This window comes from Archocentrus centrarchus, chromosome 12, assembly GCF_007364275.1.
Source record: "Archocentrus centrarchus isolate MPI-CPG fArcCen1 chromosome 12, fArcCen1, whole genome shotgun sequence".
NCBI classification, from domain to species: Eukaryota; Metazoa; Chordata; class Actinopteri; order Cichliformes; family Cichlidae; genus Archocentrus; species Archocentrus centrarchus.
Genome location: NC_044357.1, coordinates 17,453,960 through 17,471,459, shown reverse-complemented (window position 1 = coordinate 17,471,459; position 17,500 = coordinate 17,453,960). Strand labels below are relative to the sequence as shown.

The 17,500-nt window shown below is 40.9% G+C and overlaps 1 protein-coding gene and 2 long non-coding RNA genes across 3 annotated transcripts in view; 1 reads left to right on the top strand and 2 right to left on the bottom strand.

The window, feature by feature from the left end:
• The window catches only part of LOC115789162 (ras-GEF domain-containing family member 1B-B-like), an 11,904-nt gene extending 2,063 nt beyond the window's left edge, over nucleotides 1–9,841 (top strand). The window contains 14 exon segments of the mRNA XM_030742426.1: nucleotides 3,956–4,486; nucleotides 4,616–4,738; nucleotides 5,132–5,269; nucleotides 5,396–5,611; nucleotides 5,815–5,889; nucleotides 7,598–7,622; nucleotides 7,625–7,689; nucleotides 7,879–7,981; nucleotides 8,071–8,150; nucleotides 8,308–8,403; nucleotides 8,494–8,589; nucleotides 8,838–8,961; nucleotides 9,073–9,145; nucleotides 9,245–9,841. Coding sequence (XP_030598286.1) covers nucleotides 3,962–4,486; nucleotides 4,616–4,738; nucleotides 5,132–5,269; nucleotides 5,396–5,611; nucleotides 5,815–5,889; nucleotides 7,598–7,622; nucleotides 7,625–7,689; nucleotides 7,879–7,981; nucleotides 8,071–8,150; nucleotides 8,308–8,403; nucleotides 8,494–8,589; nucleotides 8,838–8,961; nucleotides 9,073–9,145; nucleotides 9,245–9,278 — 1,773 coding nt within the window. The 5' untranslated portion in view covers nucleotides 3,956–3,961 and the 3' untranslated portion in view covers nucleotides 9,279–9,841.
• A 2,726-nt stretch (nucleotides 9,842–12,567) lies between these two features.
• On the bottom strand, nucleotides 12,568–13,670 carry LOC115789022 (uncharacterized). Its single transcript, XR_004020667.1, has 3 exons — nucleotides 13,588–13,670; nucleotides 13,437–13,487; nucleotides 12,568–12,616 (listed from the first exon to the last, which is right to left on the bottom strand). It is a non-coding gene; the product is annotated as an uncharacterized LOC115789022 (long non-coding RNA).
• A 268-nt stretch (nucleotides 13,671–13,938) lies between these two features.
• LOC115789021 (uncharacterized) lies at nucleotides 13,939–16,701 on the bottom strand. Its single transcript, XR_004020666.1, has 3 exons — nucleotides 16,682–16,701; nucleotides 15,904–15,973; nucleotides 13,939–13,989 (listed from the first exon to the last, which is right to left on the bottom strand). It is a non-coding gene; the product is annotated as an uncharacterized LOC115789021 (long non-coding RNA).
• Between the last annotated feature and the right edge of the window lie 799 nt (nucleotides 16,702–17,500).

Here is a 17,500-nt window from a genome sequence, read left to right as displayed (position 1 = left end):
GCTGTAAAAAAACAAACAAAAAGAAACTGGTGCGCCATTGCAAACCAGATAATTGGTGATTAGTGAACAAAATGTGGTAAATTTGTCCAGTCTTATAATATTTAAAAGGTTCAGTTGGCTGAGTTTGAGTTAATAGTTAATAGTAAAATTAAAATCATTACAGTTCCATCTTACATTTTTTTTATGATATTGTGTTGTGAAGCGAAGTCAATAGTCCTCCCACACAAATCAACAAATCATCACTGACATCATTGTACCACTTCTGTTTAAAAGGTTAACTCACGTACATGCAAGCCATAAGTGTCATGAGCACAGACTGAACTTTGGCCTCCTTATTGATAACAATAATCCTGACTGTCAGGAGTTTCTTCAGACTATCATGCTTCTCTCATTCACCTACCTTGCCTGCTGTAGCTTGTTAGTGTCAAAGTACACTGGGTGCAAAGTAGAGTTAAGATAGTGTCGCAGTACATTGACATTTTACCACTGTGACAAATTGTTTTACAGATCTTCTTATCAGGTGCAGGCTCTGCCTTCAGCTTGCCACACCGCTCCTCTCATGAAACCTTTTTTTTTAAGGGTACACACTGTGTTAGCCTACTTGGTGAGCTCTGGAGGACACAAGGTGCCAGTTTAGAAAATGTGATTGTTGCTTAAGGCTTCAGTTTGTATTAGAAGTTACAAAAAGCAGGAGCCAAACAGGCCTCTGGCTCATCTTAGCTCAGGTACTGTTGGTCCAGGCTGTTCTGAGGTCACTGAGTATGAACATGCTCCTTGGGGATTGGAAAATGTGCAGTTTCAAGTGACCAAGTTAGCCACTGACATTTTGCACACTATGTTGCGTTCAGTTTCAGTTTTGTAATAAACAAAGTAATATCTACCGACGTCAATAAATGAGTTTCAGTATGCTCCTTTGTTAAGATCATAAATAAAAAAGTCCATCACTCCTGTTGTACTTCTTTGTAACCTGTCAGATTATTTATGTTTTAACAGTACAAGAGTCATAATAAGAGGTCCCACCTTACAGAAGAATGAGTAAAGTCTGCTTTACTGGTTTGAGTGACGTAAAAATGAGCTCAGCCTCGGCTCATGCAGAGGCTGGGCGTCATATGGCCTGACAGCAGAGAGCTGAGTGTGTGAAAGCTGCTGCGTGCGTCTGATCTGCTGGGATCTGCTCTGATCTCTTCCTGGGGGTCTTTGTGTGGTTGTTAATGCCATGACAGCATAGATAATACCTCTATTGTTGAAGACCTCCCCCAGTCTCCCCCTCTTCTGTTGGGCTCAGCATTGCTAGGTGTACTCTTTAAAACCACATTAAATGGTTTAGGAAAAGTAGTCCGAAGACGCCTTCAAATTCATTAAAAGCCAGACATGATTGGCTTTCATGTACAGAAGCACTTTTTAAATCCGCCAAATTGGCTTACCTTGTTGATGAAGTGCGAGCGCATTTCATTGGTGTAAATGCATCGGTGGATGAGATTTTACTGCAGCGCCATCAAAAGTTCAATTTGTTTTAACCGTTTGATTAAACTGGGTTATTACATTTTAGCCAACAGACACTGCAGTCTGCACCATTTGTCATGTTTCTTGTCACATTAGAGAACCGATGCCAGCTGGTAGGAAAATGCACAGATGTGCAGTTTTTCTTTAGGATTTTAAACAGTCTAGTACAAGAGTGGTTTTGTTGGTAAAATGTTCTTACATCACTGTACATTTCTGCCTCTTCCTGTATTATTATATCCACATCAGTCTGCTTCCTAAGCCTGCAATCTTCAAAGTTTACAAACAAGAGAATATAAACAATGCTTTTAATATGAAATTATACTCCCAATGCCATCATTAAGTCATTCACGGAGAGTCCAACCTATGATTTAGAAAGAGTGCAATTGCAGTGCAGCAGCATGGAAGCCGCAACTATCCAAAGGGTCAACTTTTCAGGAAGTCGGTGTGGAAAAACACAGGATTGTTTTTGAACTTTTTAGTTTTCCCGTAGCACAAGGTCACCTTCCAATGCAAACAGAAGCTTGAGGAAAGGACAAAAAGCATCCACACTGGAGTAAATATTACTCAGGGGACTCTTATCTCAACTTGGACCACCACAGCCGTGCTTTTCCAGATTGTGCTTTGTAACTCGAGGAAGGTAAAGACACTATAATCTCTAACTGAGTTAGAAGAAGAACAGCAGGCGGAGATCACGGAGTTCAGAAGATGGGCTGGCACTAGACTGGCTTGCTCTGGCAGGATGCCAAACAGTGTGGTATACAAGTGTGCATGTGTGTCGCTCAAGCCATCATTTGTTTTTGTGTGTATGTGTGTGTGTGTGTGTGTGTGTGTGTGTGTGTGTGTGTGTGTGTGTGTGTGTGTGTGTGTGTGTGTTTGGATTATACCGGCATGGGGCTAGGCGCCATTGTGGACAGGGGTGTGTGTATGTGTGTGTGCGTAAGATGTTGGCTCAGGCAGACACTCCTCTGTCGGCACTGTGATGGACAAACAAAAGTCTGCTGGATTCCTGCAGGGTTTTGTTTCTGGCACAGTATACGTGCATGCTCATATGTAACTGTGTGTGGCTCGCTTATGCTGGCATGTGGTGCCAAGACAGACAACAGTAGTGGGATAAAGATGGCTCCAGAGTTAAAGCACGCCTCGGTGGTGAGCTCGGATCAGCTTACTCAACTCAGATCCAATTATATTAACCATTAAGGCAAAAAAAATCACTTCTGTTGTGTCATCTGGCAGGCTGTTGTTGTGAGTATAAGCTGATTTGTAGAAATTTACATCAACAAATGACTTTCTGCAAACTGCAAATTTCAAAAGGAGAAATCTTTGTGTTTAGAGGCAGAAAGAATAAACAGAGGAGGGGTGAAATTATGTGATTAAGCATAATTCCTTTCACAGACACCTCTAAGTCTTTGCTTTGCATGATGGGGTTGCTCAAACATATTTTCACAGTACTTCCACAGAAGCTTCCCATGGATACAGGCAGGTTAACATTGTAGTCAGGAGACATTAGTAGTCATGATTTTGTGACTGGAGATTGACTAAAGAATCTGTCTGTTGACAGCTATTGTGCCATAATTATTGGGAAACCTTCGGGAAATCACGGATTAGTTGATCAACAAAAAATTATGTCATAATTATGTGTTGTTTTTGGCTTCTGCAGTGTGGAGTTAGAGTGTTTGATGGTTACTTGGACAAAAAAAATGCAAAAAGGGTTATAGAAGGAAAAAAGTGAAAACAAAAGATCTGATTTAATTCAATCACAGAAGTCTTTCTATTTCATTTAGCCTCATGCTGCTGTTTCTGTTGTAGAACACCTACATGTCTAGGCTAATGACTTCTCGGGTTTTGTTTAAATAATGTTAAGTGTCACTTTGAAACCCTCTCAACCCTGGAGCTCTCTCTCTCTGTCAACTAAATCGGGGGTTCTCTTTCATTTTAATTTTGGTTTTAATTACTCGCTGTCCTCACTTTGTTAACTGGACGCTTTTATTTTTGTTGGTATCTTCTGGTGTCCACCGTTTCAGATACCTGGGGAAACCTACTGGTTGTTGCCCTTCTCCAGTTTAGGTTGTGTAACCATAGCTTAACTTCTCCAGGATATTTCAACCCCAGTTGCAGAAAGATTTGCTTAGGATAAGCTTTTAGGGAACTAATCTAAAATATCCTGTAACATTTATAACATATAATTTTTTTTAATTAGGAAAAAATATATTAAAAAAAGCTCCCTGTCGCCTGTTTATCATCTCTGGGTTATTGGGATGCTCTAAATAATGATGACTGATTGTGAAAAATTGCTAGATTATCTACAAACACACTTGTGATTGCATGTTATCCATAATGTATTTCTCAGTTGATTGGGAAATTATATGGGTATTATATGGTATGAAATTGCATATAAATAGGTTTTTAATCCTTATTTCTCAACCCTAACCTGCTCCTTGTATCTTTTGTAAAGGTCATCATGCCTCCAACAACACCATATGCAGGAAAGTTCAGCTCTTGCGTTCCTTACAGCAACAGCACCAACCACCCACAGCCTGTAAGTCCATACCGCAGCAGCACTGTCCCGAAACCTGCAAGGGAGAACATCTACAATGGTGCCTACTCGGTTGGAGAGAACCCCTACGACATACCTCAGACTCACAGTGTGGCGTATCGAAGCGCCTCCGTCTCCTCGGTGAATGCGAAGGAGCATCATTACAACAGCTGTGCTCTTTCTGAGAACCCGTACTCCTCGCCGCAGCCTCACAGCCCTCGCCAGCACAGCACTTCCTGTCCAGGCCGTGCGCACCGCCACACGAGCGGCAGCAGCGGCAGTGAGCAGTCATGTCGTAGCAATAGCGTAGCGGCGGCGAAAGCTCGAATTTACGGACACGGCGTCACCACCAGCTATGGGGAGATGTGTTACCATGACAATAGCTTGGTGTCAGCATCTCTTGAGGCTCTGATTCAGCACCTGGTTCCCACAGTGGACTACTACCCCGATGTAAGTTACAGTAAAGATAGTCTTTATGAGAAACAGAGTGGTTCTGAATAGACGAGTTCAGTCTGAGAAAAGAGGTCGGCTGTCCTGCCTGTGTTGACCTTTCTCGTCTTGTTCTTTCCTCCTCATCAGAGGTCATATGTGTTCACTTTCCTGCTGAGTTCACGCCTCTTCCTGCCCCCCTACGAGCTCATGACGAGGGTTTGTCACCTGTGTGTGGAGCAGCAGCGGTCCGGAGATGCCCTGCTGGATAAGGTGGGCTGACAACACACACACACACAGAGCTATAATTTGCTTCTTTTCACTCTCTCACTCTCTGCTCCCACACAACCTACCACCCACTATAAAATCCACAAGCTCATTCACCCACATGCTTCTTTCTGAGAAAAAGTATCTATCAGCTATTTTTTAAGCAAATAAAATCCAGACATGGGAACACACAGAGCAGAAACAAAACTGCAAAGTAAAAAAATAAATAATGGCAGCATATTGACTTAGAAAAACAGGGAGCACTCACTACTGCTTTGTGTTTTAAAAGATATGAGGGCCATGAGGTTTAGATTACTGACCAGAGAGAGATTCTCTCGTAAGATAAATGAAATCATGTCTGCCTGAGTGTCACTTAGTGCACCATGTGATGGTTTTCAGATCCGTTTCCGTGAGGTGGCCCCTAAGCTGGTACAGCTGCTGACTGAGTGGACTGAGACGTTTCCATACGACTTCAGGGATGAGAGGATGATGCGCTGCCTCAAGGACATGACACACCATGTGGCCAGAGGGGATGAGGTTAGCGTCACACCTCCTGTAGTTAAAACTTCTCATGTGTAATAACTGTCCATAGATATCTCGAGCTAACGATCACTCCCCTTTGCCTTAGTTTTCATGATTTGTGGTGTTTGTGTTGCGCTACAGTATTCTTGGCGAGCTATGCAGCAGATGACCCAGCGTCTGATCAAACGCCTCTCTGCGCTCGGCCAGTACGAGGAGGCAGTGGCTGCGCTCAATGCCGTGGCAATGGAGCGTCCCGCTTCCTTGAAAAGCAAGCAGGCTTCGGCGCAGCGCAGCGACGTACTGAGCGTGTGCGACGATCCCTTCGTCCTCGCCCAGCAGCTTACACACATTGAACTGGTAGGAAGTTGGCCTTAATCCTAAGGTTAATGTATGGCTAGTCAGTCTAAACATCTGCTGTGAGAATTTGTGATTCATTTTGCAGTGGTGGTCTTTTGGAAATTTCCAAATCTCTTTGTGCACATCTGATTTTATGATTGTCTGTGTCATAACTGCTGTTGTCATTGTCCTAATTGTTTTCATGTTCTGTTTTCTGCTCTCAGGACCGACTGAGTTTTATTGGTCCTGAGGAGTTTATCCAGACATTCGCCATGAAGGATCCTCTGGAGAACCATAAGGTACAGTTGAGTTTGAGCAAATAAATGCTACGCTTAGCTTTGGCTCTAGCCTTTCAGATCGATTTTGGGCATGCAGCTCGCAATATTTCACGTCCTGTCAGCCAGGAACTTGCAGACTTGGACTAGATTTTCATTTCTTTATTTGCTTTCCTTTCCTTTTGGACTTCTAAATGATGAAAGCTGTCTGCTCTGTTGGAGACATGGGGTGATTATACAAAGTCATATAAATCTCATTCCAGTCACAATTAGCAGAATTGTGACTGCAGTGAGATTAGATCTAACGGCTACGGCCTGCTGCATGTAGTTTTACTATGTAAAGACAAGTTTAAGAATACAGTAACATGACCTGTTTATAATTATCAGCATCAAAGGACTGCAGACGATTGCAGTTATTTTAAGTCAATCTTTATTGTTTTGATTTGAAGTGTATTCTGGGCCTGCTTTGGGTGTAATTTGTGGTCTGCTTCAGTTGAAGTAAATATGCTTTGGAAACCACATCAGAGAATCTACTGGCAGATAGATAACAATTTGTGCAGTGTTATTTTTAACATAGCTCAGACACGGTATGAAAAAGTCCTTTTGCATATGTCTAAGTGTATCTGAGGGGCCTGTAAGTGAGCTGAAGGGTCGTTTTCAATCACTGCTCCTGAGAACAAGTGTTCACCCACTGTTTGTAACCGTGCTCCAACCAGTGCTGTGCCAGTTATATAAGACCCACTTTGTATAAAAGAGCAGTTGAGTCAGCAAAAGGGGTCCTGAAGTGTAGAAGGGGAAGTTTGGAGTGGAGTGGGCTGTCAGTGTTGTGTAAGCATTTAATAGAGCCATGAATCTCTGGGATTACATCATCACAGCCAAGTTAAATTTATTTATACAGAGCTTTTATAATGTTTGTTTATATAAAAGGGCCTCTGAGAAACAGGTTCACCACAGAGCATCTTATAGAAAAAAACAAAAGGCCCCAAAGTAGATGTAAATGAGATGAAAATAACTAGCAGACACGTCACAGACTTCAGGGTGCAGGTCCAGAGGTTGTGTGGGTGTGAAGGCTGTCAGGATCCATTAGCAAAGGAAATTATAGAGGAGCAGCAGTCTGTATCGTTCTATTTCTGATTTATGAAATAATTTATTGGCTAACCGTAAGGCGCTTATGTGGATGATGATGAATCTCACAGAACAAATGGAAAAATATTGATATAAGAATGACCAGTAGCCAAAAGGGGCATGGAAACATTAGCTTAATAACCAATGTGAGAAAAATAAAAACAAAACAAATTTAATTAAAGATCTGGTAGATCTACATTTGAGCTTTTTTTAAAAATTTTATTAAATTGTTGTTAACTAGATGTGGATAAATTAGAAGTATGGAAAAAAGTGGAAATTATTTGGAAAATGTATGGAATAGGAATAAGAATAACTATCTATAAATTTAATTAGATAAACATAGTGGATAAACTGTTTGAAATGTCTTCTTAAAATTTTGTATGAGTGTTTCAGATTTTTGCTTAGTTAATGGTGTGGATAAACTGTTGAAATTTCCAGTTACAGAAACTGATAAAATGCTAATGTTCAACATGTTGCAACTAAAAGTAGGACCATTTAATATAGCAGAGAGATCCAGAAAAGGCTTCAAAAGTTAACAATTCTTTTTTTTTTTTTGTTGTTGTTGTTCTGATTCTTTGTTTTAACCATGACGTCATTTGTGTTTCAGGGTTTCTTTCGGAAACGTAAAACCAGCACCTAGAGGCTTACGTCAGCTGGTTCAACAGACTGAGTTATCTAGTGGCCACTGAGATCTGTATGGTAAGTTGTTCTTTTTCATCACTTTAGGGTGTTTAGGGTATGATGTGAGTTGTTTTGGACCAAGGAACACCTTCGAATGCTCAGCTGAACTTTCCAAACTACTCTTCTGTCTCAATTCACTCCAAATGTAGTTAATATTGTTCACGTACTGAATTTGTGCTGATTCACTCTTTTGTTCTCTCATTAAAGCCAATGAAGAAGAAACACAGAGCGCGGATCATAGAGTTCTTCATCGATGTTGCTCAGGAGTGTTTCAACATTGGCAACTTCAACTCTCTCATGGCCATCATCAGTGAGTATTTGACAGCAAACATGGAGCTCGTTGTCTTGATCTGTCTCTGTAAGTGCTCTATATTTACTCTCACTTTCTCTGGGTTCCAGCTGGGATGAACATGAGTCCTGTCGCCAGACTGAAGAAAACCTGGAATAAAGTCAACACAGACAAGTTTGATATCCTGGAGGTAAGAATGAGTGGTATACAGCAGTGATTCCCATAAACATGTATTATGAACTGAAGATTTTTCAGTTGCCCAAGTGCAGGATTTCAGACCCTTAGCGTGTGCATGCCCACATGGATTTGCGTTTGATGACGGTCCTCTTTTGTGTGATCTCATTCAGCACCAGATGGACCCATCCAGTAACTTCAGTAACTACCGCACTGCACTCCGTGGTGCTACCCAGAGGTCTGAGACCGCACACAGCAGCCAGGAGAAGGTGAGAGAGCACACAGGACTTGCTCTGAAAACAAAAAGCTCCAGACAGAGAAAGTGTGTGTGTAAACGGGCTGTTGTGTTTCTCCTGCAGATTGTGATTCCTTTCTTCAGTCTCCTCATTAAAGACATCTACTTCCTGAATGAAGGCTGTGCCAGCAGACTGTCCAATGGACACATCAACTTTGAGGTCAGAACACACTTCAGAAGATGATGTTTTTTTTTGTTTATTTGTTTTTTTAATTAATACATACAGTTAAGATTTGTAGCTGCTACACAGTACATGTTCAGACTTCGAGAAGAGGCTTTCACATGTAATGTAGTGACTCCCCCCTGTGGCTAAAAAGAGTAATACATTTTTACCTCATGGAGCTTTTCTTTCTTCTGTCCCTTCTTTCTGTGATGTTAATATAATCTGTTGTCACTGTGTCTCAACAGAAACTGTGGGAGCTCGCAAAACAGGTGAGCGAGTTCCTGGTGTGGCGTCAGGTCATCTGTCCGTTCGACAGAGACCGGCGGATCCTTCAGTACCTTGTCACTACACCTATTTTTACCGAAGACGGTCAGTATTCAGTCTTCCTTGCATATATCTAATATAAGTCATACAGATGTCAGGTATAGTTTGTTAGCTTTGAAAAACAAACAAAGCCCTTACTGTTTCTTATTTTTGCAGAGCTGCATCTGGCTTCATATGAGAGTGAAGGACCAGAGAACAACTTGGAGAAAGACAGTCGCAGGTCTCTTCGGTGGGTGTGGACACACTCTTGAATCATGAACTTTGGATAAACACACACAAATAATTTCTGAGGGTAATAACACTGGTTTGCTTATCTCTTGTCTTTTAGATCTTCACTTCTCCATCGAGAGAATCGGACCTAAAGCCAAGACAATCTCTGCTTTAAAGACTGTAAATCAGTCAGGTGACTGTATTATCATACAGACACAGAAGATTCTCACGGCCACAGTTTAAATCTTGGACTTAATACGAGCTGGGTCCACATCCCACCTATATTCTTTTTACGTGGGCTTTGAGGTCACAAGGAGCATAAATGATAACTCCATAAAATTCATCCAGTGCCAAAGACGCCCATTTTATGTTATTATTGTAACCCTCTGTCCCTACAAATCTTCATGCATTTAAATAATTTATGAAACTAATGAGTCTCAAGAGGAGCCTGGATTAGCTGTGCTGCTTGTACAACATCAACTCTGTCCAAGGCGCTCACAGAATATCAGAAGAATCCAGAATTGGCCAGAAGTCTCTGGACTGGGTGTATATCCCCAGCGGATCCCACATTAGCCTCATATTGCAGAACGATTCATATGTTGAAGGGGAGGTTCTGTCTCTGAACGAAACCATTATGGGCATAAATGAGTTTCAGAGCTACATTAGCGCTGCTTCCCTGCAGATTTCCTTGCTGAGAACCACACAGAGAGATGAATCCGAAAGGACGGACCGATTTACATCGATTTGTGTTATAAATAACGGGCTAACAACTGCTTTTTAGAAGTTGTGTTGCTGCTTGTTGTCTTGTTGAGTGCCTCAGTTTAATGCCAACGTGTCGAGCAGAACCTGCACCACGTCCACTCCATTAGCTCCCACTCTGCACAGTCATTTGATACTTTTGTGTAATGGAAGCGCATAATACCAGTCAGTGCATCAGCGACATTATTCCAGCACGCATTGAGGCAGTGCATTTATCAGCCATGTTATTTGGTTCTAAGCATTTTGTGATGTGCACCACTTTGACTCTGGTGGTGATGCAAAACTGTGTAAGTGACAGCAACATCATATTATTCATGCAAACTACATCAAAATGCACTTCAGTGTGTTCTTGTGTAATATATATATATATATATATATATATATATATATATATATATATATATAGGTAACTTTCTATACTATAGTATTAAGTCGTATTTTGTATCAGAAGGCTGAAATGTGTTTTTATGTACTTTATTTGATGTTTTGCCATGAGCTTATTGCTGGTTGGCTGGTTTTGTGTTAAGCTATCAAACACCAGTTTACATATAAAACTATATGGGTCTGTATGAAGTGCAAACTGATGTGTGTGTGTGTGTGTGTGTGTGTACAAAAACAGGATTCCCCATCCTTATCTTCATCTCAGCTGTGATGATGTGTGTGATGTGGTTCTTTGAAATCCAGCTATGACTGCTACTTTTTATGTCATTTTATAAACATTTTGTCTTATATGCTACTATTGTGTGTATCTTTTGTGTCACCAGTCAGGGTACTTATACTGAAGGTCGTTGTGTAAAGAGAATTATCTATTTCTTTCAATTAAATAAAATAAAATAATGTGCTCTTTGGCTTGATTTTTCACATATGCAAACAGAGGGGAATACTAGGACACATGTTTACTTTGGGTATATATATATTATATATATGTGTGTGTGCGTATACAGTTACAAGTGTAGCTGATTTCCATGTTCTGTAGCTGAATACATGCAAATTCTACTGATACTGCATGCACACAGCTTGTGCGGCTGCAGCTTTATAACGGGGCTTCACTGGGTTGTGTTTAGGAAAATGAGGCTAGTGAAAATGTGGCACTTCAGTCAGTTTTAAACCAAAACTCTTAACGTAACCTGCTCCCGGCCAGTTATGTGTTCGGCACAAGTTACCGAGAGCCACCTCTGATTTTAAGGTTGACATAGCTCGCTAACCCATTAATCTGGTTTTGTGGTACATCGACGCCACATTGTGAGTAAAGACGTTTATTACAATGCGCATTAATCTTTTGCGTTTGAGGGCACATTTTCATCATCTTTGGCAAAACTGGAATAAAAAAAATGGAAAGTTGATCCTCGTGTTTGAACTTCAGTGATTCTGAACTCTGGTGAAGTTGATGCAGGACCCTGCGGAGAACAAGACACACACCATGGTCAGATCCAGACAGTTGATTGCAGAATGTAAAGTGACTTTAAACTGAATATGCTATAAGAAGCACAACTTAATTATCCCAACCAGGCCTTAATGCACCAAAAATGTTTTAAAATAATGTGGAATCTTCTACAATAAACCTTTTATAATGCATCTGTTATAAAGCTCTGAGCCCATGAGAGGTTTTTAAAAACTTGAGCTTGAACCTTTTCATCAAATTATGATGAAACGTTAACAATATGCTTACAGCTCTCCAAACAGTTCAGTTGATAAGAGGAACAAAATGAAATGATAAATCCTCAATAAGTCTCAAAATCAGACTCAAACTAAACCATTAGGGAGACTGTAGCTCATGTGTGCTGTGTCTCATGACACACTCTGCAGGCGTTGGCATTTAGACTGTTATTTATAACAAGCGAATTGATACAGCAAGCTGTTATGTAGCTGTTATGCACATAACAAACCCAGAAAGATTGGCGCTGTATTATTATATGTTATCTAATCAAATCACTGGGGGATCAAGAGGGTGGATTACTGATCTAATCAATTTGATGGTTGAATATTTTTGGCGAAAACTCACAGGCTGGTGACCGTCCAGCTGGATGCAATGAGAATTTTCCACACAATAATATGCTGAATTGATAGCTGTGTTCATAAGATGGTTTTCATAAAGGAAATGCAGCTGATATTTCTGCCTTGTCCTGAGGTGTTGGCCTCATGATTGCCACTCTGTCATATTGTCTTCTCAGTAACGCCAGCAACGCATCAACACGTCCCTGAAGATAAAGTCAACATTAAAAAAAGTGAATAAAACAGGCAAATTATGAAGGACCTAAATACAGCCAGAGATGACAGCACTCCCTCTACTAATATTTAAAGTTGCTTACAAAGCTGCTAATGCAAAATGCAGTGAAATGCACACTGTAATGATAAAAGAGGTCATTATCTCACCTTGATGGGGGTGTACCATTTGGACTGCGATGGAGGGCTGAAGACTGGAGGAGGTCTTCGTGGGGGACGAGGAATGATGGGCTCCTCCACTTCTTCTGGCATAGTGCCCACAGCATTTTTGGCCTTCTCTAGCCTGGATCCCTCCTCTGTGGATCCTTTCTCCCCCCAGCGCACCTGCAGGATACGGGTACAACTGACTGAGCCATCGAACCTTAATACACACTTAGCAGTAAAACCTGTTTTTTTTGTTTTTTTATTCACCTCCATGCGTTTGATTCCTCCAGCACCTCTGCCTCCATAGTATGAAGCCATCCACTGTAGGCCACCTGTGTTTGGGCAAAGGGTCTTCTTCTGGCTCCTTAAAACACAAATGGTTTTTTTTGTACTTTTTCTCAAAATTTCAACTCAATCATTTTGAGTTAGTTCTCTCAAAATTTCATAAATCCAAGTCAGTAACTCGAAATTTTGAGGATAACAACTCAAAATTTCGACTTGTGGTGGAAACAAGCTTCCATAGTTCAATGAGCATGATCCACTTGCATTCTCAAATGCACCTCCTTTGAGCCATGTCTATGTCAAAATTCAGGACTGCATGCATAAAAAAAAAAAAAAAAGTTTGTGTCATCCTGAATGGAAACTGAAGAAAATGCTTACCGGAGATATAAATGGTCACTAGATGCTGATTACATAAAACTCACCAAGCCCCACGAAGGGCAATTCAAACTTCTTCACAATTTCCATAATTCCAATTTTTTATTTTTTTTATCATGCAATTTAAAACAAGAAAGAATTGGTTAAAGAGAAGGCGTGTTTGTGTTGCTGACAGGTCTATTCCGATATACCATAGGTGCAGTAGATTTACACCAAAGGTTCAGGTGCATTGGTGGGACATTTGTCATGCAGGAGCATAGCTCACTGCATTTATTTATTTATTTAACAAGCGAGAACTTTGCCTTCTGACTCATGCTCGACGAATCAAATGTGCCACCAAACGACTTCTGTCCTTCTCCCCGGCTCCACCTACGCTCCCTCTGTATTTACCTAAATTTGGATTTTCTCAGTGCTTTTCCTGCCAAAATGGCAGCAGGTGGTAAAAATCAAAGTGTCCCTTCAGCGGCATGAAGTCCTTGAAAAAAAAAAAAAGGCTTAAAAAATAAAAAAGTCTGTGGCATACTCACAGTCACAGGAGGTGGAGGAGGGGGCCGAGAGGGAGGTGGGTCTCTGATGACCTGTGAAAACCAGAACCAAAATATTTTAAGCAACAATGCTGACATATTCAAGCAGGTTATATCTTTTACAGAAGACAGAGCGCTAAGAGTGTGACCTCACCACAGTGCAGCAGAGAGGCCAGAACCACCAGAGCAAAACCAGGCCCAGCAACAGCAACAAAACCAGCAGCAACCAGAGCACCCCAGGTCCCGTCTGACTGCAGGAAGCACACAACATTCACATTAGTATATCTTAATCACAGCTACGTGAGTATGCTTTCCTGTAATACACAAAAATGTCATATCTTAATTAAATAAACAGAAGACAGTGTGACAGTATTGTAGATATTAGCTGCTTGTTGCCATCATATATGCACATAACTCAGCCCAAATCTATCAGTCTCCTTTAAAACATTTTATGTTATACAAAATCAATGATACTCACGCATGCTGTGGCATAGATGCTGATGGACTGGAGATGTAGGACTTTCCATTGTTCAAGCTGACCAGCACCTCGACTGATCTGTAGTTATATGAATCCACAGAAAACATGTCAGAGATACATGTGATATTAACTAAGCCTTTACTGTAAAGGACCACAGTAAAAAAAAAAAACATGCATGTGAGGTAGTCTCAAATGAAGCAAGTAAATGCTTTATTTTAAATTATAGTCTAAGGTATTCTATTCAATTCACCAAGGGCTTATTATTACGAACACTGAGTCATTGCAATAGGAAAATGACTGCCATTCATACTCTTACCAGTTTTGACCAGATTTCCTTTATTTTTTGCTCTTGAATGGTTTTAAACTTCAGGTTAAACCCAACTGAGACTATTTCAACTTTGAGGGCTATGGGGTGGGGTGGGTGGGAGGGTGGTGGCTGTTTGAAGTGGAAGAAGTCAAATCAACCCTTGGCTCACTCTTTAAATGCCAACACAGATATTCTGGTTCCGTTCATCCAACACCTGAGACAGTTTTACTGTAAAGATTGTGCCTGTTTGCATTTTTAGAGAATACATTTTATGTCAGCCAGAGGGACATGCTTACGAACAGATACTCATTAACTGTCACCGTCCTGTGAAAAAGAAAGTTTCTCACAGGACAGTGCAATACTGTGAAACCCCATGATTCAATAGCTTGAATAACTTTCTTTAGCAAAAAATAACCTGAAGTGACCCTTTTCTGTATGACTTTATCAGTCTGTCACATTGTTGGGAGGGATTTTGGCCCATTCTCATTCATAACATGCTTCAGTTCATGAGGTTTGCAGGCATTCATTTATGCACAGCTCATTATGGTCCCACCACAGCATTTCAGTCAGGTTGATGGATGGATGGATGGATGGATGGATGGATGGATGGACGAACGGATGGATGGATGGACGGATGGATGGACGGATGGATGGATGGATGGATGGATGGATGGATGGATGGATGGATGGATGGATGGATGGATGGATGGATGGATGGATGTTGTAGATTTGCTAGTGTGATTGGGATCATGGTCTGTTGAATGACCCAATTTCATCCAAGCTTTAGCTGTTGGACAGATAGATTACTCTAGAATACTTTGGCACAAAGAGGAGTTAATGGTCGACTCAATAACTGCAAGATGCTCACATCCTGTGCCCAAATCCTCCTCTACACCTCTGATTGCTTGACAGTTGGCTTGAGGTATTTGTGCTGAGATGCTGTGCTTGCCCTTAGCGCGTGTGTGTGTGTGTGTGTATACAGTCTTGCCTCTCCCCTTGTTATCAGATTATCTGTCTGCCTACTTTGCCTTCCTTGTGCTTCTCATGCCCCTTTTGGATTCCTGTTTAGTTTTTCTTACCCTTCAGACTCAGTGTATCTATGAAAGGTTCGCTTTTTGTTTATTTTCTGTGCCTCTGTATCCTGTATTTGGGCCTCTCCAGTACGACACATGCAGAGATAAGCACAGAAAAAGTTTTTGGCTCACAGGGATTACTTGCATATATACACTGACTTAATTATTTGAAACTTATATAACCATAAGAAATATCAATAAATACAATAAATAAGGAAACCAAAAAATACCCCCCAGCTTAAATTATTTTCCTGATGTGGCACTCTTGATGGCAGGTTTGACTTCTTCTGAATGAAAAGCCAAATTCAAGTCGCTGTCAAAGAAATCTTGAGGTACTGTTGTTTTAAATATTCATCACACTGAAAAATATCCAGAGCTGGATTTTTTTTTTTTTTTGTCTTTTTAAGGCAATCACAGGCCACAAGTATGTTCAGCAAGCTTGTACACTATCTGCAATAAGAATGGCAACACAGTAATGTATTCATAAAGTTCTCTCAGGCAAATAGCCACTTATCCATGGCTGAGTTTTTTTTTTTTTTTTTTTGGACTTGCAGTCAGTCTGCAATCTGTTACACACATTCTGTGTCTGTGCTTGCATGTGTGCTGACTTACTGTCCAACCTCTTGTAGACGAAGAGCTGGACAGAGCAGATAGCCATCTTTGACTACTGTTGGCTTTTCAGCTGAAAGGAAAAGGAGGCAAAGATGAACTATGAGACCCTAAAACGGCGGGAAAACGGTGCATAATATTCTACTTCAGTTTGCTGCTTTGGTTTTTCGTAGCAGAGACACATCATCTAATTTACATGTTGCAAACTAGCAAAGAAGAAATTACTCTTAATGATATTCTGCAACTTGTTTGGTGTATGAACAGTGAGTTGACAGATGTACCAACAGAAGAAGTATTAAACCTGTTCAGCTATATTTAGATTTCAGTGCCATACTGCCTGAATAAAGTCAGCTTTAAAGTTGTAATTTGATTGCAAAAGAAATAAAAAACAAGAGAGCCAGATTCAGCTATGTGTTATCTCCTCATGTCCTCACAGTGACTCTAAATCCACCCTGTACCACTGATCTGTTAATGGACTAATGAGACAGAACTTCTTGTCCCCTCTTCTGCTCAGTTTCATAATATCTCCTCTGTTCTCTGCCTGAAGTCAATAAATGCAGCCACTGTTTGCTTCTGGACGTCATGACTCTGATTTTCCACTGCAGCACAGACATCTGCACACTGTACCATCCCCCAGAACATTAGAGTATCAGTGTGCACTGAACATGTGATGTGAGTTCCTTCCTTTAGCATGGCAGAATGGCACGTGAATCCTAAGCATTGGCATCCAAATGCTAACTGCATCAGCCATGTGGCTCATAAGTGCGCATCATTTACTGACTGTGGGTCACTTGATTGATGGTGAGGGTAACAGAGCACGTTGTCCATCCTCTTGGATCCACTGAAGCCACTTCCCCTCAGGACCACGTTGAAAGACTCTGTGAAACATCAAGTGGATCGTTCAACTGTAACAGCGCAATTAGCTTCATATGCAACAAACTTTGATTCATTGTGTATTCTGACACCTGTCTATCAGAACCAGCACAAACTTTTTTGGTAATTTGAGTTACATTAGCTCATCTATTGGATCGGACCACATGGGCCAGCCTTCACCACTGTTCACCACTTTCTGGGGACCACTTTTGATAGATTACTAGCCACTGCAGACCAGGAACAACCCACAAGAGCTGCAGTTTTGGAGATGCACTGACCAGTTGTCTAGCCATCACAATTTGGCCCTTGTCAAACTTCACTCAGATCCGCACGCTTGCCCATTTCTCCTGCTTCTAACACATCAACGTTGATAACAAAATGTTCACTTGCTCCCTAATATATCCCCCCCACTAACATGATGATGGAGAGAAAATAGGTTATTCAATTGACCTGTGAGTGGTCATAATGGTATGCCTGATCGGTGTACACTGCCCAAAAAAATTAAAGTAAAACTTTAAAAACACATCAGCTCTCAATTGTAAAAAAAAACAAAAACAAAACATGCTGATATCTGCACTGATATGGACTGGGTAATGTGTTAGGAAAGAAAGTATGGCTACGAAATTTTATTGCAGCAACTCAAAATGATACTGAGTAGTTTGTGTGGCCCCCTTGTGCTTGTATGCATGCCTGATAACACTGGGGCATGTTCCTAATGAGATAATGG